General features: G+C 43.6%; 1 protein-coding gene across 1 annotated transcript in view; it reads right to left on the reverse strand.

Annotated features, from left to right (window-relative positions):
* Positions 1-1,476: 1,476 nt before the first annotated feature.
* Positions 1,477-24,193, reverse strand: part of Lrguk (leucine rich repeats and guanylate kinase domain containing) — a 111,879-nt gene continuing 89,162 nt past the window's right edge. The window contains exons 16-20 of the mRNA XM_057770273.1: positions 23,884-24,023; positions 7,888-7,976; positions 5,971-6,096; positions 3,355-3,503; positions 1,477-1,956 (exon numbers count right to left, since the gene is read on the reverse strand). Of these exons, the coding sequence (XP_057626256.1) occupies positions 1,826-1,956; positions 3,355-3,503; positions 5,971-6,096; positions 7,888-7,976; positions 23,884-24,023 (635 nt within the window). The 3' untranslated portion in view covers positions 1,477-1,825. The remainder of the gene's footprint in view (positions 1,957-3,354; positions 3,504-5,970; positions 6,097-7,887; positions 7,977-23,883; positions 24,024-24,193) is intronic.

Consider the following 24,193-nt stretch of genomic DNA (forward strand, 5'->3'; position numbering starts at 1 on the left):
GCAGGCAAGTTGCCAAGTTGCCAATTATGAAGTGAAATAGCCCCTCCCCCATCAATATCTTTAATTACAGTAAGATGAGCATTAGGGGTGCTTATAACATGAACCTATGGATGTTACTGTTAGCAACGACAGTGATTCTTTTTGTTAGTTTTGTTTTTCGAGACAGGGTTTCTCTGTATAACAGCTCTGGCTGTCCTGGAACTTTGTAGACCAGGCTGGCCTCAAGCTCATAGAGATCCCCCTGCCTCTGCCTCTGGAGTACTGGGGGGATTAAAACATGTGCCACCACCACCTGGCAACAGTGATTTTTTTAAAACAATGTGTAACATATTCCCAGCACCCCAGGAAGAGGTAGGTCCCCTCAAGTACCTCAGCATCATCCTGGAGGAGGTGAGGATGACTGCTTCCCACATGCTGGTTCCAACTGGTCCCAAATGTGGAGAAAGGTCATTGCTGGCCTTCAACAAGACCTTGCTGGGTTCTGATCTCACCCATGGGTTAGCAGTTTGATAGGCTATCAGAAAATGATAGATCCTTTGTAGGTGAGACCTAGTAGAAAGGACCAGGTCCTTGGAATACTCTTGAAGACTCCATCTTGTCCCTGGGTCCTTCCTTTTTCTCTCTGCTTGCTGGTGACCTTGAAGTAAGCAACTTTCTTCACCTCAAGCTCCTGCAGAAACAGAAGTCTGTCTGTCTCAAACCCAAAACAATGGAACCGGAGACTCATGGTATAAACTGGTAACCAAAGTCAATCCTTTCTCCTCTACACTGTTTATCTTAGGTTTCTTGTCACAGGGGCAGAGAGCTAACTAACACAAAGTCCAATCTGCTCCAATTTGCAGTAGATTAAAGTAGATGGAAGAAAGGAACCAATAGTAGATCATGTTGGAATGACATTTTTGTTATGGAGAAGGTGATTGGCAGGGCTACTGTTTTAAGATGGGGATGCCATTAGGTGATAAAAAGATAGTCAACAATAGCAGTAGTATTGTGCAGAGGGTCTTGGTTCCACTGGTCATCAATGTATGGCAAAGAGAGCACTCACCAATCCAGAAGGATGCGTTCTGACATTTCCGTAGTGAAGATAGCCTTATGGGCACACATTAACCGAGGACCCGCTTCAAGTACTCAATATTATTTTCCTGCGAACCATGGAGCGAAATCACAAATGAAAGTTGTTTGAAAATATTTCTAATAACAAGCAGTACATAATTAGTCTAGAAAAGGTGAAATAAAAGAATTAAGATTTTTTTTATTCCTTAGTGGTACTAACGAACTCCCCAAATTATATTGACTCATTCTCTTTGAGAGATGCAATTGATACCATGTTGACTACATGTTAAATAGTGCTCTATCATGTTTTCATAATTAGAATTTAAAAACCTTAATATTTTGAGCACATCATCATAGTACTGAAAATCTGAATTATACAATCCCATCTGAATATACCCAAAGGTCACACTGTGCATAAAATGAAATATGTTGGGAGATTTTGGTATCTTAGATCTCAGAACAGGAAGCAGCTGGGAAAATCAGGTGTGGGAAAAGAAAACCTCAAATGACATTTTTAAAAGTTAAGAATAGCTAATATTGCAAACAAAAAAGAAATAAAGTATGCTTTTCAGAGAATCACAATTCTAAATTGATTGAGGGATTTAGAATCTTTTTTGGGTCATGAGTTGGTTGCATGAGAAACAGCTGAGAGCCATGGCTGTATAAGATGGAATGACTGGACTTCGTTAGAACAAGGTTTCCACTGTTCATGTTTAGATCAGATGACGATGGTGCCAGTTTATGTGCGGAGATCAGAGCTCACAGCATCGGTTTATCTGCGGTCGTGTGGGATTGGAGGAAGGGTAGGTTTGATGTTGGAACCTGGGCTAGTTATTGGAGCTGCAAAGTATCTTTTGTACGGGGCAGGTGCTCTTTCCTGTAGAGAGGATGGTATGTGCAGAACTGGAAAACATCAAGAGAAAAGATCGTACATACCGTTAGTCCCTTGGTACACCAAGAAAATAAGTTTAGAATTCCTTAACCACAAAAGATCAGCGACAAATACCATCCTAAGATTGAGTAGGAGGCCCGACATCTCATACACACAGTTGGACAGGATTAATTTGTGCAGATTTGCCCAGTGACCAGAACTTTTTGGGAGGAGGAGCATCACACATGTGAGACAAGGGATCCAAGGGATCTACCACAGTTGTTTATTTTTCATTTTAATTCTTTTAATATTTATTTAGAACTCTTTCCTACCGACAGAACCAGGGAAATGGGGAGAGTCATGGCCTTCAATTGAGGACCCACTGGTGAGCTCCCCTGCCCCTACCCCTGCTCCCAGGCTCCAGTGGGTAGTTCCCATCCACTGATCACACAAATGACTTTGGCTAATCTAAATGCATGACAAAACCAAACCAAAGTCATGTATTTGGGAAAGAGACAGGTAGGGAGATAGAAGCAAGAAGGAGAAGAAAGAATGGTCAATTGACCTGGTCTTTCTTCTCCTTCATATGGACTCAGAGATGATTGTATACTTTTGTTTGACCTTAGTCTTTCCTTCCCTTAGGTAACACCACCCACTGTGTCCTCACAGCTGGGGCAAACTATGACCTCCAGCTTCTTTCGAGATCCTCTAAGTCACTCATGAGCAGGGGTTTGGGCAGAGCATTCTCTTCCTACTTCCAGGCAGAACATCTCCTGGGGCTGGGCATGGTTCCTTTCTTCCTATCCTTTAGGTTCTGGGGAATTCTGCCAACTAAAGCATCCCTCTACCAGTGACTGGGAAAGTGCCCCCTTCCATCTTGACTTGGGGCTTTCCCGTTTTTGACCTGTAGCCCTTCAGTTTTTCAAGCTGCTTAAGAGCTTCTTCACTCAGTGTTACTCGTGAACACGGCCACACAGCCTTTGGGGAAAAGTGCAGTGGCCACTCTGTCTCTGCACAGACACACACATTCATATGTGTGCTCCGGAGTAAGAAAGAGAGTTAAGGGGAGGCCTGGACCAGATCCTTCAACACTAAACCTGTCAGAATTCCACCAGTCCACCCCTCCTCCTCAGGAGTCTGGACAGCGATTTGAAACCCTCTGTGCCTCCCTTCACTTTTACTAGATGGAGCCACCTCAGAGCCACTCCCCACCCCCTGCAGAGCTTGTGGCCTAGACCCCACTAACCATCACTGTGGCTTCTACTCTGAGTTGCTAAGTGACCAACCTTTCAGAGCTCTGTCCCTCATCTCTAATAGTGGGGCACCTCTGACTTGACACAGTCATTGACTCTCTAATCACTGGGAAGGGGCAGAAGCGGGGAAGCGTGACTATGGCAGTAAGTACAGACCTCACATAGAACAATGTGTACCTTTTAAGGCCCCATCCACTTCGTCGCTTGTTGCTGATCCTGGGTGCGAAGAAACCCCTCCCTCTGGGAGCTGGACATAAGGCACATCTTTGGCCCATGGACAAGCATGAAATAATTGAGAATACTTCATAGAACTATGGGGATCCTTGCTACAGAAAACATGAAAAATGAAAATGGTCTTGAGATTCAAAACTCCTAATGATCATAGAATTTACACCCATGGCTTTATGGGTTACTTTTGTCAGGTAAGGTCAGTAGTTTACAAATGTCCCTCCGTTGACCTAGTTCTAAACAGTGTCTACAGCAGGTGACCTGGCTAAGTACTGTATGCAACAGCAAAACCTCCTTATCCATTGTGCAAACCCAATGCAGGACATAAAGAGAAAAGCATGGCCATAACTGTGGTGTAGAAAACAAGATGAGCAAGCATAGATCCTGTAGCTAGGGGTCCAGAAACAAATGTGGTTTTTGTATTCGTATGAGTGTGTATGTGTATGTGTGTGGTCTGTACACATGCATGTATGTTCATGTGGGTATGAGGGTATGAGAAATACATTTATTATGTTTTTATATAATATAGACCCATGGTGTTTTGTTATGGCAGCCTCAATAGAGCAAGATATTATCAATTCCCACTAGTAAGATAAGTGGCCCCATAGTAAACACAATTTTTAGACTTCTGATCTAAGTATCTGTACTGGTCAGTTTGCCACAAACTGGAGTCACTCATGAAGAAGGGAACCACAATTTGTCTCCATAGATTGGTATGGGGCATGTCTACGGCGGCATTTGATTAATGATTGATGTGGGAAGCCCCTGTTGGCCAAGGGGAGGGCCTTCCTTGGATTGGTGATCCTAGGTTGTATAAAAAAGCAAGCGGAGCCAGCCATGGGGAGCAAGCCTGTAAGCTGTACCCCTCCATGGCTTCTACTTCAGCTCCTGCGTCCAGGTTCCTGCCCTGACTTCCTTCAGCCATGGACTGTCACCTGGATGTGGAGGCTGAAATAAGTCCTTTCCTTCCCAATTGCTTCATGTCCGTGTGTTCCTTCCACAGGAACAAAGAGGCAAACTAAGACAGTTTCAAGCTGATTTCCAAAACGCTATGGATTTTCCCCCTAACAAAATCTAGACCCTCTCACAGCATCTTTCTCTGCTCTGCCTTAAAAAATAATTAGTAAGAGGCTTTGTTAACTCACCAAGCAGGGAGTGCTGCATTACTCGAAACTGCTTTCCAATTACAAGCAAGATTGAACAGTATTCCTCTTATGTATTTATTAGCCCTCTGTAAACACGGCATAACTTCTGCTCTCTTATTCGTTAAGGTCTCTGGTGTTTCTTTCAACTCACGTTGTGCAAACTTTTTATTAATCTTAAATGTGCATAAGTAGTCACAACAGTTTTTGCCTCCTCGTCGATATTTTTCAGATCTCCAACAACATTTCAGTAACTGTCAAATTCATTTCTCAGTGAGTGTGAGAGAGAGCACATGTACCTGCGTGCGTGAGCCTCAGAGCGTCTGTGGAGGTTGGAGAGCAACTCCGTGGAGCTGCCCTTCACATTTCATCTCTCCGTGGATTCTGAGGCTCAAACTCAGGCCATCGGGCTTGCATAAGTGCTTTTCCTGCTAAGCCACCTTGCCAGCCCCCAATAGCATTTAAATTTCTTTTTTAAAAGGTGTGTGTGTTCGTGCACACATGCTTGCATGTCTGCATCTATGTCTATGTGTCTGTGTGCTGGATGTGTGTGCATGTGGGGGGGGGTCAGAGGTTGATGTTGCCACTGGGTGTCTTTTTCAGTTGTGCCTCACCTTTATTTTGGACAGGGTCTCTCACCAAATTTATTCAGCAAGACTGTCTGGCCCACAGAGACCAGGGATCCTTTTGTCTGTGTCTTCTGAGCTGTGGGATTACAGATGTGCACTGCTGTGCCCAGTTTTGGGGGCCGGTGTCCAAATTCAGGTCCTCATGCTTATGTGGCAAGCACTTTACCCACTAGGCCACCCCCCCCAGCCCTCTCGAAATAAAATTTTAAGCAACCTGTTGTATGCAGCATTTGTACCGCCTTTTGAAATAATCAGAACATTAGGACCTTGAAATGCCCTTTTAAATGTCAGCCGTCCGTCGATGACGCATTAGTTAGAGACGTTAGTTGCAAATTGCAGGCACCAAGCTGGCTCACTTCCATATAAAGAGGATGTTATTGAAAAGCTACTGGATGACCTTGGAATGAGAAACTGAGAGAACCGAGAGGCGGTGGACAGGGGAAAGGGGAAGCCAGGAGTTCAGGTCACCGCAGAGTCACAGCAGGACGAGGCTATCCCCCTCCGCTCTACCAGAAGGGACACTAGCGGCGGCACTGCCGGGTTCTTGTTTCATCTGCTGCTGGATGCACTATCTCCACCCGCTCTGCCTTACCGTGTCCCTCCCTCAAACTGCAAGGAAGTTAAGTTCCCACTGCTCCACGTCTCGTTGCAGGTCTGCTCCTTGCGCATCACGGTGACAGGCAGACCTGCAGCACCGTTTCAGAATTTCTCTGAAGCTTACAGATGAAAATCGCGATTTAAAAAAAAAAAAAAAAAAAAAACCTGCAGAAAATAACTGTTTCAACCCAACTGACCTTATTTCAGGGTGTGGTTCAAGGGGAGTTTTATCATGATCTTCACTGAACTCAAAACTTTTCTGTATTTCCTCTAATGTTGTAAAATACTGTAGGCCACTGACAGTAGGTTTTGGTACTGGACCCCTGAAAGCAGAAACAATTCTATAGTGCCATTGAATTGTATGTACACGTGCAAACTCTAAATACTGACCACTGCATCCACAGAACTACAAATGTCAATAGAATCCACTTGGAATCACTTAGTTCGGAACTTGCCCTTTGCAGCCTAACTTGAAGGTGAAACACACAGATATTGTTGGAAACATTCCTTATCCATTAGACCATTGAGACTGGCAAGTCATGTGTACTCCATTATAACCCTAGTCCATCTAGGCCTAACCAAATAGCAATATACCAATTGCTAGAAAAACTGAAATAGGTATTTCCCTATTTCAGTTATAATCGAATTCTTTGAAATGGTCCCCACGTAAAACATTTCTGAAAATTCTAATATTATATTCTGAATTAAATGCTAGTTATGAAATATTATTTTTCATCAATTCAAATGTGTCAGATTGCTATGCCTGCTCCCTCAGATTACCTTGCAAGAAAAATAATCATTAACTAGGCATAAACCTGCTGCATTCACCTCGGCCTTGCTAAAGATGCTGTGTACACAGCAACCACATTCCACTGAAATGCACATACATTCCCAGCATCCACCTGCTGTGATGTATTTGTATTTAAAACTACTTAGATCCTCTGATCATGGCTGTGAAGGAGATGCATGCTATCTGCTGCTCAGTGCTCACGGAGGCTGTGGCTTCGGATGCGGGGGTGGGGGGTGGGGACAGTATCTTCTAGCTACCACCTACCCAACCCCCCAGCACACTTTATATATATCACACAGCCTTGTGTTTTGAATTGGACCACTCAAAGATAACCTATGTGGGGAAAATTAATTTACTTTCATTGATGATATGGCAAATAGACAAAAATTTAATTTCATCTATACTGAGTAAAGATTGCCAACACGTATCACGGACAAAAGAGGCAACACAGAGAAAACTTCAAATGGCTTTTAAGGTTCAGCTTCCTGGGTCTTTGCATTCTTAGCTTACTAAAGAGCATTTTTGAATGCTTTTTTCTGAGATTTGGTTATTGATCTTAGCAATTTTATAAAACCACTTTCTCCACTTCATTACTCAAACATTCTATACCTGATTTCAGCCAAAAGGCCAAGACATGGTCATTACTCAAATATTCTAAAAGGTCACATAGAAAGGAGAATTCAGAACATTGAAACCCCTGACATTAATGAGAAAATAACAAGAGATATGTAACTATCCCATTATCTGGTTAGTTTGAGTAAAACCTGAACCTTTTCATACATAGTCATTAATAGAACAATAGTTGTCACAGTCCATAATCTCTGTGATGCTCTCGCTATGTGACAGGCACGAAGGAAAACAGTTTATACCCAGGACCAAAAACTCATGGATTAATAAAGACAGCATGGTCCTCACACTTCTGGGATTTATGGCCTTTATGGAAAGGAGACATTGAACAATGACCCTGCAAACAATTACCATTGTTTGGACAGTGGTGACAGAAGCACAGGGAACTCAACAGAATGCTATTAACCTTCAGTCATGAACAGCCTTGCTACTGGTGGATACTTATATTCAAACACTACTAGAAATGTCATTTTGTTTTCAGTCGGACAAAAAAACCCATCATTTCTAGCAGTTATAGGCATAGTGTGCCTCGTAAAAGAATAATATATAAATGAAGATCTCCAACTTTCAGAAACAGTTTGGTACTGAACCACAAGTCTCTGCCTGTATGGATGATTGAGGGTTCGTTTGGTACATGTAGACACTGGAACATCAATCTGAGATCATTCAGGCATCAGCCAGTGTGAGAAATCACTACCTTTGAAACAGGAGTGTGTGACCACGGGGCGTCTTTCCCATGAGCGCTTGCCGGGCTGTCTCGTGCTGTCTTTGGAAAGACTCTCTTTCCTAGGCAAGATACATGATCAGAAAATTAATGTGAAGAGGATGTCAGATGAGCAAAATTGCCATAATCATTTTCTCCTTACTAGAGATTTTCAGATACATGAGAGGAAAGGGGGAACAGGGCAGACAGACATAAAAACAATTGATCGTTCTTTAGTGGAAAGATTAAAAGCAAATTTTATAAATAAGCCAAATAATTTTCAGACACTAAAATTTAATAGGGAAATTTTATTTGACAAATAATAATACCTTTTATTTGTAATTTTACTTTTTATTTATTCAGAGACAGGATTTCATGTATGTGGCCTGGTTTCAAATACACTAAGTAGTAAAAAATGACCTTGAACTTCTGACCCTCCTACCATCTCTCAATGCTAGGATTATAGGCATGTGCCTCCATGCCCATCTCATGCTATACTAGGGATTAAACCCAGGGTTTTCTGCATGGTAGGCAACACTCTACCAACTGAGCCATATCCAAGCCCATAATATGATAGCTTATTTAAATTTATTCTTTGTGTATTTCATATTATACATCTTGAACCCATTAATTTCCCATCCTCTAGGTTATCCTGCTGATGCTCTGTGTTGTGGAAACCCTGCAGCTTTGGGTCTGCATGTCTGCAGGACTGGTCCCTTCATGTGCTCCAGCAGATCGTATATGGGGTGGATGTTGAGGTGGGCCAACTCATAACCCTGATTCTGGGCCTCGCTAGGGTTGGTCAGCCTGCCAGCTCTCCCTTGTCCTCCCCACCAGGGTGAGTTCTCCTGCATTGCCTGGATGACCATTGCAGGTATGAGCAAGGGGCAGGACAGTTCTCCTGCTTTCTGTCCTCATGCCTACACCTTCAAGGTCAGCTCTACTGCATAGCCCAGACAAGGTGTAAGGGCCATTCTCCTACGTGCTACAGCAGATGAAGAGGCAAGGGATCGCTCTCCAGCTCTTCTGACTTCAGGGCCAGCTCTCCCACCTGCCTCAGGCATTGATGGGTTGGGGGGGGCACACATCTCTCTCCTGCCCATGTTGCCACATGACAGGTGAGTAATGGGGACACACTTCCATGCTCACAATATTGGGATTGACTCCCCCACACCTCTGCCAATGGGGTTGGCTCCCTTGTGCTGCCCATGCCAGGTGCAGGGCCTGTTCTCCTGAGTGTTGCCCCTGGTGGCAGGCAGGAGCAGCTCTCTCACCCTTCTGACCTCAGGGCCAGCTCATCCACCTGCCTCAGGCATTGATAGGCAAGGTGTGTGTGTGTGTGTGTGTGTGTGTGTGTGTGTGAGAGAGAGAGAGAGAGAGAGAGGGAGGGAGGGAGGGAGGGAGGGAAGGAGGGAGGAAGAGAGTTTTTAGTAACATTTCATGATCACGTGTTTTATGCTTGTTTGAGACGAGTTCTTGCTGTCTGATTCTAGCTGGCTTGGAACTCATTACGAAGACCAGGTTTGCAGTGATCCCCCTGCCTCTGCCTCTCATACTAGGAAAGCAGATGTGTGCTATCACGCCAGGCCTTGAATTTTTTAAAACTTCCTTATGAGACTGTAAACTTCTGAAGGGCGTTGAGGTGGAGTTGGCTTTTATCTTTTCACATGAAGTAACTGAACAAACATTCAACCATAATTAAGTATGGTTTGAAGACAGTAAAAATCGAGGGTTCCTTCTGTATTCCACCGTCATCATGATCAATATAAAGACTTAGGGAACACTGGGTGGTAATACAAGAATATAAAAGACACATTTTTTTTTCATCTAAAAGGTTTATTATTTTCATTAAAAGGAACCCTTGAAAAACACAGGACAACAAAAGACAAAAGAAAAGGGAAAGGGAAAAGAGTATACACACTGTTTTATAGCCACTACAGGTGTTTATAATCAGATCCCAATGGAATGTGACCTGCTTAGCAACCATTCAGATACTGCATCACCGCACTTGAAGTGCCCAGATATAAAGTTCTTTCTTTACTACACAGAACTTAGCAAGTGCTTATTTATTGGACATAAAAACCATTATTTAAGAAGAGGTGTGTTACAGCATGTACTTTAGACAGCAAGTGCGCCTGAAGTACGTTAATCATAGCTTAATCTGAAATAAGCCTCGCTACCTGGCTCTCTAGTTTCTGACAAGACCCCACTGTAAGCTGGCTTCCACTTAAAACCCAGAGGGAACAGCGGCAAACAGGCAAGGCAGGGTTCAAGCTACAGCTGGTCACAGTAAGCCTTGGGAACTGGCATGGTTTCAAGGGTTTAATGTCTTTGGGGAAAATTTATTTTTATTTTTTTGAGGACGACACTGATGTAATCCTAAACATGTGTTTTTGTTACAAGCACATGCCTGTGGGCATGGTTCTGCTCTGTACTCATGTCAGAATTGGCATCTCTGCCAAAGCCGGCACATCCCGAGACCACATATCCCTCAGGCCATTGCATCACTACTGTATGCCCTGCACACAGCACAAAGTGAGGGCTCAATAATTGTCTTTACTGAACAACAGAATGGATGCTATTTCCTTTTTTAAGATGAACGGGAGTGGAACTTGCTGTCAGCCACTCCTTTCTTGACAAAGCTGAGGTCAAGTGTTGGAAATTAAAATTAGTTTTAGAGCCCGACTCGAAGTTTTCATGAGCTCACTGGACACCGGCGCTCTGGGGGCCACTGCCTTACCAAGACCATTTCCTCTTCCTTTAGCCAGTGCTTGTGTCTCTTAGAAAGGCAGGAGCAGAAGAAAATGTATTTCAAGAGGGCCAAGGAGACTACACCACCACGAGAAAGGAGAAGCAAGCTCTATTCAAACCCCACCGAGGAAAATCTGTAAGTAACTGCAAAAATGCATCTTATAGCTTCACACTGAAACAAAATAACTATACTCCAGCAAACTCTGTGAATATTTTGCTTTTAGGATTATTTATTTACTATTTATGTTTTACATTATTGGTGCACATGTGCACTCTTTGAGGAATAGGATAAGCCACAGTACCCGTGTGGGAAGTTGAAAGACTTTGTGGGGTTGGTTCTCTTTTCATATTTTTTATTTAAAGATTTTTTATATAATATATTCTCATTATATTCTTTTCTCTCCTTCAACTTCTCCCAGATCCCTCCTCCCCACCTCCCTACCCATCCAACTTTATGATTTTTATCTCTCTCAAAATACCGCAAAAAATGAAAATCACAACAAGCAAACAAAAAATAAGACAACAAATACAAACACATAAAAGGAAGCACGTGAAAACATGGAGTTCCTTTTGTGTTGGTCAACTACTCCTGGACCTGGGGCCTGCCTGGAATGTGGTTGACATGCCCAGGGATGCTCCATTGCAGAAAATTTCCCTTTCCCAGAAGGTATCATGGCAAACGGTTCCTTGGCTGGGGCGGGACTTTGTGTCACCCCCCCTTCTCTGTCTAGTCGGAAGCTGCGCGGGTCTTGTGTGTGCAGTCACGGTGTCTGTGAGTTCATATGTGCACCAGGGCTGTTGTGTCTGAAGGCGCTGTTTCTTTGTATTCATCTCCCGCCTGTGGCTCTTACCGTTTTTCAGCCTTCTCTTCAACATAGATCCCTGAGCCTTGAGAGGACAGGTTTGATGAAAACACATCCTTTAGGACTGACTGATCCGAAGTATCTCACCCCCAGCATGTTGTCCAGCTGTGGGTCTCTGTGTTGATTATCATCTACCGCAACAAGAGGCTTCTCTGGAGTCGAGCGGCGCTCTGGTCTGAGTCGAGCGGCGCTCTGATCTGAGTGAGTCCCAGCCAGTTGCTTCTCTTTCCATATTGCCAAGAAAGACTGAGCTTGGGTCCCTATTGTGCAGCTCATGCCCTTAGCCACTGAGAATTTTGAAGGAAGGCTTGCTGGCTCCTTTTCGGTTATTATTCAATGTCATGTAAATATACCATTCTTTTGCCCTGAATCACTCTGGGTTCAAACATTTACTGCTGTGACTTCTCTTATGCTCTTCTTATTATTTTGATAATTTGATACTTGATTTAAACTATGCTGTAACTGGGCAGATAACTCCTCCCGGTGGAATGTCAACATGGGTTTTATTATTTTTGTTTTTCTTTGGAGGTGCTGGGGATAAAAATCTCAGGCTCACATGCTCAGCAGTGCTCAATCTCTGCGCTAACCCCTCCCCACTCCAAGTCCTAAAGTAAGTTTTGGATCTCCCTCGGCCTCCGCATGAAAATACACGGCAGCCTTAACTATAGCTGCGCTCACACAAGCGGCTCTAATTACACACAGTGGGCCACACACACCAAGTACACGCGGAGGCAGGAGCCGGTCTTATTAGGAAGAAGAAAGGTTTCCGTGGGGAAAGGGTGAGGGGCAGGGGGGAGGGGAGGGTGAAAACTATTCAGACTCATCACAGCCATATACGGAAGCGTCAAAGAATAAAAAAAATTAGGAGTCAAATAGTGAAATCAAAACCAGATTAAAAAATTTGCAAGAAAACCAGGTGTTCAAATATCCCTTCAAGCCCACAGATGAAACACAGGAGGGGTGCCCCACTCTCCAGGGGGGTGAGGACGGACCTCCACAGTTAAAGGAAGTGAATCATCTAAAATTTTCAGACTTTTCTGAGGACTGCTCCCGCCCTGCCTTAGCTATTTTTCTGTTGCTGTGAGAGGACACCATGGCCAATGGAAAGCCTTACTTGGGGTTTATGACTCCAGAGGGTCCATCTGATGAGAACGGAATGACAAGAGGTGGCAGACACTTGGTGGGAGCTGGAAGCTGAGAGCCGGGGCTAACATCTTAGCCAACTAACAGAAGGAGAGAGAGAGAGAGAGAGAGAGAGAGAGAGAGAGAGAGAGAGAGAGAGAGGTAAGGGCACACCAGAAATGCCTTTTTAAAACCTCGAAACAGCCTCCAAGTGATATATTTCCTCTATCAAGGCCACACCTCCTAAACCTGCCCATAGAGGGATCCAATTGAGACCCGAGGAGTCAGATGCCTGCGAATGCAGAAACATCTCTTTCAAACTGCCACACACAAGAGACACCGAGGAGCACGGGATACACATTTCACAGGATAGCATCAACAGGGAGAAAGGAAGTTCTATCTGAGGTAGAGCTCAGGCAGCGGACACTGCCAGGAGAGCTCCGGAGGGGAACTGCCATATATTTTAGGGTTGTTTGAAGGAACCGTGGTCACTTCAGAAACTCTGAGAAAACTAACTTCACATAGAGGGCACCAGAAAGCATCTAGTCCAATTTCACACGCTATCCCAAGGGGAAAACATAGGTGAACACCTCCTTTTCAGACAACGCTTACACATAAAGCAGGTGAAACCTGTCATCTCGTGCTTCAAAGTAAACGCAAAGTAAAAGACACACGGCATTACAGAACAAATACCTTATAATCAAAAGCCACAAGTGAGGTGGCAGAACTCTGGAATGAACTAGAAATACATGGAAAAAGATGACTACAGAAACAACTAAACCAGAAGAAATACAAGTATGAGAGAAAGGGAGGGAGAGAGAAAGAGAGAGAGAGAGAGAGAGAGAGAGAGAGAGAAAGAGAGAGAGAGAGAGGGAATAACTTAAGAGAACTAGGAAGTGGGTAAAGAAAACAAAACTGAAAATCCAAAAGAAAGAAAGAGATCAAGGGATTTGGGAGAAAAAGACAAATATTTCCGATGTGGACATCTAACAAATGCTGAGAACACGTGACGAAAACAGACAAGGAAAACCATGATTTGAACACAGTGCCTCAGCATGAAACAGACTGATAACTGCCTACAAGAACCCAGGGAACTGTTTTAACGGCTCTTTCTGTATACAGAGTGATTGATACAAAAGCCAGATACTGAGCTATAGCTAGTGATGGGTCTTAAGTGGATGCAGATTCCAGAGTTAATACCAATGAAGAATACAGAATAATAACATGTACCTGTCATGCAGCCTTAAACAATGCAGTGGACCATGAAAACGAGCCAGCCCTAGCTGAGAAGACACCTGTAGTTGAAGATGCTGAGAGAGGGAGAGTCTGCAAGGGCGTGGCTTGGGGTGGGTTGACTACCCTCCAGTGAAGACCACATGGCCAAGAATATACGGGCAACACAAACTGTACTTAATGGGGTTTGAAAAATAAACAGAGGACACAAGATTAGTTGGGTAGGGGAAGGAGGAGGGGTCAGGGAGGAGGGGTGAATATGATGAAAATGCTTTCTAGGAAATTCTGAAAGAACTAATAAAAATGAGAAAAAGAAAGAAAATGACATTTGAAAACCATAGTTCAGTTTTCCTAACGGGGGCTGGTTGTATTAGCATCACTATTCAGAGGCTGTTCTCATGATGTGGGATAAAGCCAGAGAGTGATTTAGCAGGCTATCATAATCCTATCATCGCCCAGGTCCTTGAGAAGACTTTGGGAAGGATTCTCAGTGTGGAAGAAAGATAAAGGTATAATAGAAGAAACAAATCTCACGAGGCCCTGAATTTTAATTAGAAATATCAAGTTGAACTCATGGAATATTTTATCTAGTTCCAAGAACCAGAGGGTAGAGACTATAGCAAGAACAAAGCCCCGGGTTTGGTCCCTAGTGTCTTTCCCCCTAAACAGAGTTCCAGAAGTAATGGCCACTCCAATAGCAACGGGCATCCCTGATCACCACACTGCGTTGTTGGACCATGACCTGTCACTGAAGGAAACCAAGGCGGCTTCGTGTGAAACAGCTCCGAGATGTCTTAGTCACTTATCTGTGGCTGCGATACGTTCCCTGACAAAAGCACCTTAAGGGAGAAAGGGTTTACTTGGTTCCAGAGGGCCATCTCTGCACCACGGAAAGATAGAGCAGCAGGCAGAGAAGGCATGGTGGCAGGAGTAGGGGCTGGCCCGTCACATCACAGTGACCATGATCAGAAAGGCTCCACAACTTTCCCAAGCAGCGCCACCAGCTGGGGACCAAGTATTCAAACAGCCTCTGGGGAACATTTCACACCAAACCACAGAGTCCAGTCTAGACCAGGTAAAATACAAGAGGATGAGATAGCTTGTCATGCTAAATGACATCAAAGACTCCAACTCTTCAGAGACACAGCCGGAACAGACATCACTGACCAAAGGTGAGATTATTTGGATTCAGATATGGATTAAAACTGCAAGAAGTTAATGTCTTTCAAATACACTTAAATCAAAACACGTTCATTTCCGTTATTGCACATAGTTCATTGTGTATTTAACAGTTACACATTTGGATTTCCCGTTTAGGGCCACTGTGGCCGATGCTATTGTAAACAGTCCTGAGCTCTTGGTGTGGTGTGTATGGCCCTCTTCGCATAACCCAAGCATAGGCCACGTGTATGTACAACGTATGTAAATATGTCCAACTGCTGTCTAAGCATGCTGTTTAACCTCCCATCAGTGTATAAGAATTTTCACTATCATGTGTTGAGTCTGGTTGATAATGTTAGCACTTTTAGTTTATTCTTAGGAGCATCTTGTTATGATTATAACCTGCATTGTCTCGTGGTGATATGTATCTGCCACACCATCACCGGGCACCTGGGTGTTTTCTTTGTAAAAGACCTGCTTTGTCCTGAGTTACCTGTAAGAGTTCTTTATATATTGTGGATACAAATATTCTGCCACTTATACCTCACGAGTATCTCTGCGGGTTTTGCCTTTTTAAAAATTAATGCCACTTTTATTAATATAAGTTCTTAAATTTTTATTACATTTATTTATATAGTATATATGCATTTGTGTATGTATGTGTGTATGCATGTATGTATGCATGCATGCATGCCTCAGGGTACATATGGAACTCAAGGAACAACTTTCAGGGTTGGTTCACGCTTAGTGGCGGAGCTATTTCCCCTGATCAGAAGTCCTTAATTTTAATGTAATGCAGTGTTTCCAAATTGCTTTGTAGTTAGCATGGTTTGTGTTTATACTGAAGACACTATTCACCATGTCAGAGTCATAAAAATTTGTCATACATAATCTTTCAGGAGTATGGTTTTGCTCTTCATATTTATGCATTGCACCCCTGTTGTGGGGGCTGCGGGCTGTGTTTCTGCCGCCCCGCTCCCAGGTTGCCTGTCTAGCTTATGCCCCGAAATAATTACACGGAAACTGTATTCTTTTAAACACTGCTTGGCCATTAGCTCTAGCCCTTACTGGCTAATTCTTATATCCTGATCAATCCATCTCTAATAAACTGTGTAGCACCAGTCTTACCAGGAAAGATTCAGCATGTCTGACCTGGCGGCTTGCTTCATCGCGTCTGCCCTGGAGAGGAGCGGCATCGCGTCTGCCCCAGAGAGCAGAGCTATCAAGTCTGAGCTCACTTCCTCTTCCTCCCAGTATTTTATTCTGTTTACTCCACCCACCTATGTTCTAACCTATGAGGGCCAAGCAGTTTCTTTATTTTTTAACCAATAACCTTCCTCCATCACACCCCTTAGGTTTTGCACATGGTGTAAGGCTGGAATTAAACTTAACCCCCCGTTTGCATGCAGCTAATGCTAGGCAAAGACCTCATCTTCTTCCTGCTCACCAGTGCCACCCTCCTCCTAAGTTGGTTCCATCTGTGAAGAGGCTTGTGTAGGGCTCTCCTCCACTATGTTCTTATCCCTCTACGATGCTGCCAGCATCCCCACAGAAATATTAAGTTCAACTCATCAAGTTTCACAAAGAGTTGTGGGAATTTTTGACTGGCTTGCATCGTAACTATGGACTTGAAGAGAGCTGGCGTATGCACAGTAATTCATAACTGTGACCTCTTGGCTTACTTAGGTTTTTAAATAATATTTTTATATTTTTTCTATGCAGAGACATTATACATCTTTTATCAGATTTATTATTAACCCTTTTATTTTTAGATGCTAGTCAGAACATATTTTAGGCCACTGCAGAGATGGTTCAGGAGTCTACCTGGACTTCAGATAGAGAGATCCTTGGACATCGCATCTCCATTTAAACCCTTCTCCTTCTCCTCTCTTTTCTGCTTTAAGATTTTTTTATTTTATGTAGATGTGTGAACACCTGAGTGTGGGCATGGACCACATGCATAATGTTGTTGGAGGCCAAAGAGGGCATTGGATCTCCTGGACTTGGAATTACAGGTGCTTCTGAGCCAACATGGGTTTGCTGAGTCGTGAATCTGGGCTCTCTGCAAGAGCAGCAACTGCTTTAACCAGTGAGCCACCCCTCTAGTTTCGTCATTTAGAGTCTGATGGATATAAATTTTAGACCCCTATGTCTTCATTATAATTGAGGTACAACAAATAGTTTACTTAAATTTTTATATCAAAATTCTTAATGATATGTACATGTAAAGAAAGATCATTAGTATTTCATATTAGCAACATCTCTTTGTGACATTTATCAGTTTGTGCACACTTGTGTAGCATGGCATATGTGTAAGGCCAAAGGAAAGCTTGCTGGACTCAGTTCTTTCTTTCCAGCATGTGGGCTCAGGGGATCAAACTCAGACTGCCAGGTTTGGCAGCAAGCGCCTTTGCCCAATGAGCCATCTTGCCGGCCCCTGTGTTCTGTCCGAATTACATTCTCAAGGGGCCCCTCTCAGGTAGGTTTCCTGTGTCTGGTCTTCTGTGGTGTTGTCTGGAATTATCCTTAGTTCACCTCCCTGTTAATGTCACTAGGGATGAAATTCTTGGCTAGCTAGCAACAACTGACCACTTTAACAATCTTCAGTGATGTCTTTTGCAAAGTTACTATCTACCTAAAATGCTGTACCATAGACAACAATCTTTCGCCCTGCTTGATTATTTTTTTAGATGAAAAGGAATCTTTCATTTTAGTGCAGTATGATTTCAATACAAATATGTATCTAAGTTGGATTTTTGAGAATTCGCCAATGTATAGCTTGATGACTTCCTTCCATGAGATAAAAGGGTTTATCCCTTACCTCTCCAAGTGGGGCTTGTGTTCTCGCTCTTGTCTCTCCTTTTAGGACCCAGTAACACGGCTGGGGTTCTTCACTCTTGGCTTTACTCATCTTCCCTTCCGCCATATTTTTGTCATACTGTCTAAGAATGATTCTTCTTACTGGTTTCCCCGTCTAGTGATTTCTATCCTGAGCTATGCCAACTCGGGTACTAATTCCAGTACTGTTCTCTGTCCCAGGTTTCCCAACTTCCACTTATCCTTCATGATCTCTACTTTTCGGATTGATTTTCCTATGCATTGGGGGCTGCAAGCACAGTGGTCTTAGACTTTGGAGGTTTCAGACTCTATATTTGATGCCTCTGGGATCAGGACTCCTGGAGGTTTATTTCTGTATCTGTTGATTCTGTTATTTTTGCCTCATATTTTCCCATCTCTTTTCACACCTGATAATTTTCTTATTATGTACCAGACACTGCATTTTCAAAATGGCTCATAGGAACATTCCCGTAGGTACCTGGCGACATTGCTGGAAGCAGGTGTGCTTGCAGGAGCGAGGGACTGTGAAGTCCTATGTACTTCTCCCCCAGGTGAGAGCCCTTCACTTACCAACCCAGGCCCGGCTCACTAGGCTGCATTTCTTCACGGCGCCCCGAGTTCAATGCTGCTGTCATTCCACGGGAAGGTCAACAATGACGTCTGACCCCCATCCAAAGGTCAAAGGAGATAAAGCGACCTCTGGTACAGGCTTATCTACCTGTATCTTGGGAATCCCCCCCCCCCCCCAATTTCAGGCCAAGCCACTTTCAATTCTTTTGTTTGTTCTCTGAGGCGTTTAAGTAGATTTCTTTTTAAACCCACATTTTCTAGCTGTCTTGGGCAGGAGGGCTTATCAGAATTACCAAGCCTACTGTACCAGAAGAGTAAGTCCCGGCAACTGGCGGAAGCCTGGGGTGATACAAGGCTGTTGATGATCTCACGAAGGAAGAGCTGCTGTTTCTGAACGTGGACCAGGATAGTTGAAGGCCTTAGCTCTTTTCCACTCCCTGCCAACCGTCACCAACAAGGCAATGATGAACATTTGTTTTATAAGTCATTAATTTATGAAGACATTTCATGTGCATTTACAATGACGTCATAAAGTGGACAGGATTTGGAATGTTCAGAAGAGAAAGTGACATCCCCTGGCAAATAAGTTTCTTTTGTGAGAGACTGTCCCAGAAGTCAGTGCATTTATTGTCTTATAGAAAAAAAGCAATATTAAAAAAAAAAAAAACAGTAGAAACAAGCACAGACCAAAAGCACAGACTTACATATATCTTACTCAGCTGGTCATGGCATGTGCTGTTAGAAATGCCTAAGGAATAGACCAATTTCATGTCATGGACAAAACTGGACTCATTATCTTGTGACCACACCTTGACCCACATGACTGGCACACTGCAGTCAAACTTAGCCCCGGTCAGAGCAGAATGCTCAACTGGAGAGGCCATGCTGAAGAGGCCTCGCAGAACAATGCATTTTAAGGTGGGTTTGATCAAAACCACAAGAATGCAATCTTCAACACAGGTGAGAAATATGCTTCAGAGAAACAGAATTTCAAAACACCCCAAAGTAAGTGGGGTGCAAATTCTACTTGGTCTATCACTGTCAAGGGCTTTCCTTTTCCAATACCCCCCCCCCCGTGTGTGTATAGGTATACATACATATATATATATATGCATCTCTCTCTGTCTGTCTGTACACACACACACGCGCACACACACACACACACACACACACACACACGCCCTCTCTGTATAGCCCCGGCTGTTGTGAAACTAGTTGTGTAGACCAGGCTGACTCACAGAAATCCATCTGCCTCCGCAGGGCCTCACCACCAAGTACTGAGATAAAGGTATGTACCACATGCCTAGCTTCTTTTTATATTTTCCTTTTATACGAAGATAGTTTTATTAGTATACAAAAACATAATTTCATTATGACAGTTCATATAACTGGTTCTTATTCTTCCCCTTTTCCTCTTTCTCGGCCCTCTCGTCTCCTTCCCCCTTTTGCTTTTCATGACATTTATTCCACTCCCCTCTCTCATTCCTCCTTCCTGCTTCATTAGATCTTCCTCCTCTCGTAATACCTTCTACTTTCATGTCACACACACACACACGCATTCACACATGCACACACAGGCATGCACACACACATGCATATGCATAGAGAGGGAGGCAGAGACACAGAAAGATACATGTACAATCCAACAGACCCCACATATGAAACATTCAGTATTGTCTGAGTCTTGCGTCTTCTAGGAGTGTCATTATTTCATTCTCCTCTAGAGATGACTGAACTTACATTGTGCACATCCCCACATTGTTTTAATCCATCCACTCATCTTTTGATGGACATCCAGCATGGGTCCATATTGCATCTAATGTGAATCACGTGGCAATAAACTCAGATGTGTAAATATCTCTGTGGTACACTGCCTTGGGATCCTTCAGGTATACAGTCAGGGGATGAATTGTTGGGTTGCATGGTCGTTCTATCTGTAGCTTTTTGACAAGTTTCTGTATTGACAATGATAGTGCCTGCCCTAGTTCACATTCTCACTGGCATGTATGGGACCTGTCCATCCCCATCCTTTGCTGCATTTACTGTCATTCGTTTTATTGCTACTAGCCATTCTGATTTGGACAAAAGAGAATTCCAGGGTAGTTTTAATCTGCATTTCCCTAAACTAAGGATGTGGAACACATTTCAAATATATTTTGGTCGTGTACATTTTTTTCTTTGAGTATTGCCTATTTATTTCATTATTGCATTTACTGACTGGATAGATTGTGTGTGTGTGTGTGTGTGTGTGTGTGTGTTTAACTTTTGGAGTTTTAAACAAATAGATCCTAGATAATAATCTAATTGCTTACTAGCCTCACTAGCTAAGATCAGGTATAGCTATCAATCCCCCGCCTGATGTGTAGTTGACAAAGGTTGTTTCCCACTCTGAGACTGACTCTCTGTTCTGCTGGATATAAGTGTTTCCTTTGCTGACTAAGCGCTTTCATTCCATGTAGACCCATTAGTAAACTCTTGAGCTGTTTCCTGTCCCCCTGCAGTCCTTTTCCGATGTCACCTCGAGCTTTTCCCCTGTGCATCTAGCAGGTTCAGAATCCAGGTCTTGGGCTGAGGAGGAAGGAAGACTTGATTGGGGGAGGGGGAGGGAATGGGAGGTGGTGGCGGGGAAGAGGCAGAAATCTTTAATAATTAAATAAATTAATTAATAAAAAAAAAAAAAAGAATCCAGGTCTTACGTTAAGATTTTCTCACTCATTTAGGATTGATTTCTGTGCAGGGTGAGGGATGGGCATCTAGTTTCTTTTTTCAGGGTGCCATGTAGTCCAAGCTGCCCTTGCAAATGAAATGACGTTGAACTTCTGATCTCCTCCCCTGACCTGCCAAGTGTTGGGATTGTAGACATGTGCTGCCTTGTCCAGTCTCACATAGTGCTGGGACTGAACTGGGGGCTTTGTGTATGCTGGGTCAGACCTCTAGCAAGGGAGCCGCATTCCCAGCTCACTGTTCCCAACCTTTCACATGAGAACACCAGCATTCCAGGCATTTTCCGAACGTGCTGTCTTTTTTGGCAATGTGTTTTTGACACCTTCGTCAAAGATCAGGTGGCTGTAGCTTAGCTGGGTGCGTTTATTTCTGAGTCCACTATTCTGTTCTACTGGTTTCTGTGTTTGCTTGTGTGAGCCATCTTGATTTCATTGCCATAGCTCCACAGCAAATATCGCGAGATGAGTCACTGTGATATGGTCAGCATGGCTCCTTCTCCTGAAGATTGCTTGGGCTCTTCAGGGTCTTTGTGCTTCCATATGAATTTTGGATTATTTTTTTCTAGTTTTGTGAAGAACACTATTAGAATTCTGATGAAAATTTCATTTAGCGTAGAGATTGCTTTCTGTAATATAGTCATTTTGACAGTACTAATTTTGCCAGTTCATGACGATGGGAGACATTGCCATTTTCTAGTGTCTTTTTAATCGATGTTTCAGTGTTTTAAAGTTTTTATAGAGGATGTTTTACTTCTTTTATTAAATTTATTCTTTTGTTGTTGTAGTAGTTTGTTTATTTGAAACAGGGTCTCTGTACCACCAAGTCTAGCCCAAATATTTTTTTTTTAAATCATCTCTAAATCCCAGATGCCCACGGCTACAAAGGGAGATCAAAAACTTAGGTTTGGGAGCCTCAGCTCTTAGAAGCAACAAGCCATGTCTTTCAAGAGAGCCAGGGTGTCGAGGCCAAAGAAACTGGAGACTGACTTGAAGGGTCCTGTGTTTCCCAGAACCAGAATGGCAGAGAGCAGTGGGCACTTCCCATTAAATGCCTTTCCTGATGATTTCCAACTGATATCCAGGGGATGGCAAGATTTCAGGGCTACCTAAGCCTTAGCTGGGAGAAAGAAAAAAAAAAAAAAAACCTACCGGCTGGAGAAGAGAGAATGTGGGAAATACCAGAGCCAGTGGCTTGAAGAGGAATCCAGGCACTTGCAAGAGGAACATCTCCAAGGTTACCATGTGATTTACAGGTCCTTCTGAAGCCTCCCAGAACAGCCAGAGGCCTTTGAATCCATAAGTCGATCCAAAGAGGGAGCGTGATCCCCATTACTAATGGCTGATGTTTGATTTCTCATAACTCCTGGTGGGACTTGGTTGGCTTTGGTCAAACAATGCCCCTGCACTTAGGCATCACGTCACTTGTAGAGGTTTAAGAGCTTATGCATGTCCTGCTGCCTCTACAATGCCGGAATCTGGAGCCCTTGGGATGGGGCGGGGGCTGCAGAGTCTGTAAGGTCTGAGAAGTGTGGCTAAGGAGTCAGACAGGCTGACTATACTCTTGCCTTCAGCAATACGAACTGAAGAGCTAGCCGGATGCTTGTGGGGATGTGGGAGTGGACGAGAGAGGCAGGACTGTCCGCAGTTAGTGCAAGAGGTCACCCAGAAAAGCAAAGCAGAAACATCTACTTCCTGCACTTAGAGTCCCCAACACCTGCCATGTCTTCCCGTAGAATGCTTAGGCACAAGTCTGGTACCACTGATTCTTCTGACCACTGACCATGGTTGACTATGGAAGGTAGTGTTGTAACTTGCTTTGACCAAACAGGTCTTGAGTTGACCAACTAGAAGTTAGGTATATTCTGCAACTGCAATTTTTTTAAGTCTCTGCATTCCCAGACCATTACATAAAAACCATTACACATGGAAATGAATGGAGCCTACTCTGAACACAGGCCCTGCTGTGCGTTAAGCACTCCTACCTGGACTGGTTTCTGGACGAGCTGGGGTAAAGTTAGGGGCCCGCTTCACATAGTATTGCGTGAAGCACACTCTGTAGTGGACTTGGTTTTCCAGTCCAGCTCCCAGATACTCATAGTCACATCCCAACTCAGAGAACTCGACCCCTGAAATAGACATTTCCCCGGGTTTGTTTTATTGTGCTGTTTTTCTGCTCCAAACAAAGGAGCAGAATGCCAGGTTTTGCTGGGAATTTGAGGTACTCAAAAACTTTACTTACATTGAAAATTCAATTTTAGGAACAGTAATTGTTCCTAGAGGTTGGGGGAGAAGGAATTCTGTCCTCAGCTCATAGATGCAAAAGAACAGTTTGGGAAAACTTAATAATCTTTAAATTCTAACCACCTTTTTTCTTTTTTTGGGGGGGCAGCATTGAGACAGGGTTTCTCTGGAGCTCTGGAGCCTGTCCTGGAACTAGCTCTTGTAGACCAGGATGGTCTTGAACTCACCTGCCTCTGCCTCCCGAGTGCTGAGATTAAAGGGGTGCACCACCACCGCCCAGCTATTCCCCCTTTCTAAGACAGGGTCTCACTATGTAGTCCAGACTGGCCTCAAACTCAGAGAAATCCACCTGCCTTTGCTTCCCGAGTGCTAGGATTAAAGACATGTGCTACCATGCTCGGTCCATGACCCCTCACCCCCCCCCCCCCGTTTTTAACCTTGGACAGAGTAGTTTCTATGATAATGTATCCCACCTGCCCCACCCTTACCACGGGAGACTTTTTGGACGAAAGCTTGGCCCATAATTTCGCATAGTAGTTCCTGTCTGTCGAATCCAAGAACTCACTGGTACTGGGAGCAATGGACTTCCTGGAAAAGTCTTCAGATTTCAGGTAAGATGTCTTAATAGCTGGCGAGGAAAAGATGAATTTGTCAATGAAAACCACATAACAGAGTAAGTTTCCTGATGTGACCACTATGTTTCCAATTTTATTTGTCCAAACACGTGAAATTGTATAAACTTTGTGCATTTCAACTTGAAGATACATAAGACACATCTTACTGTATTGATAATATTAA

This window comes from Chionomys nivalis, chromosome 1, assembly GCF_950005125.1.
Source record: "Chionomys nivalis chromosome 1, mChiNiv1.1, whole genome shotgun sequence".
Classification (NCBI taxonomy): domain Eukaryota; kingdom Metazoa; phylum Chordata; class Mammalia; order Rodentia; family Cricetidae; genus Chionomys; species Chionomys nivalis.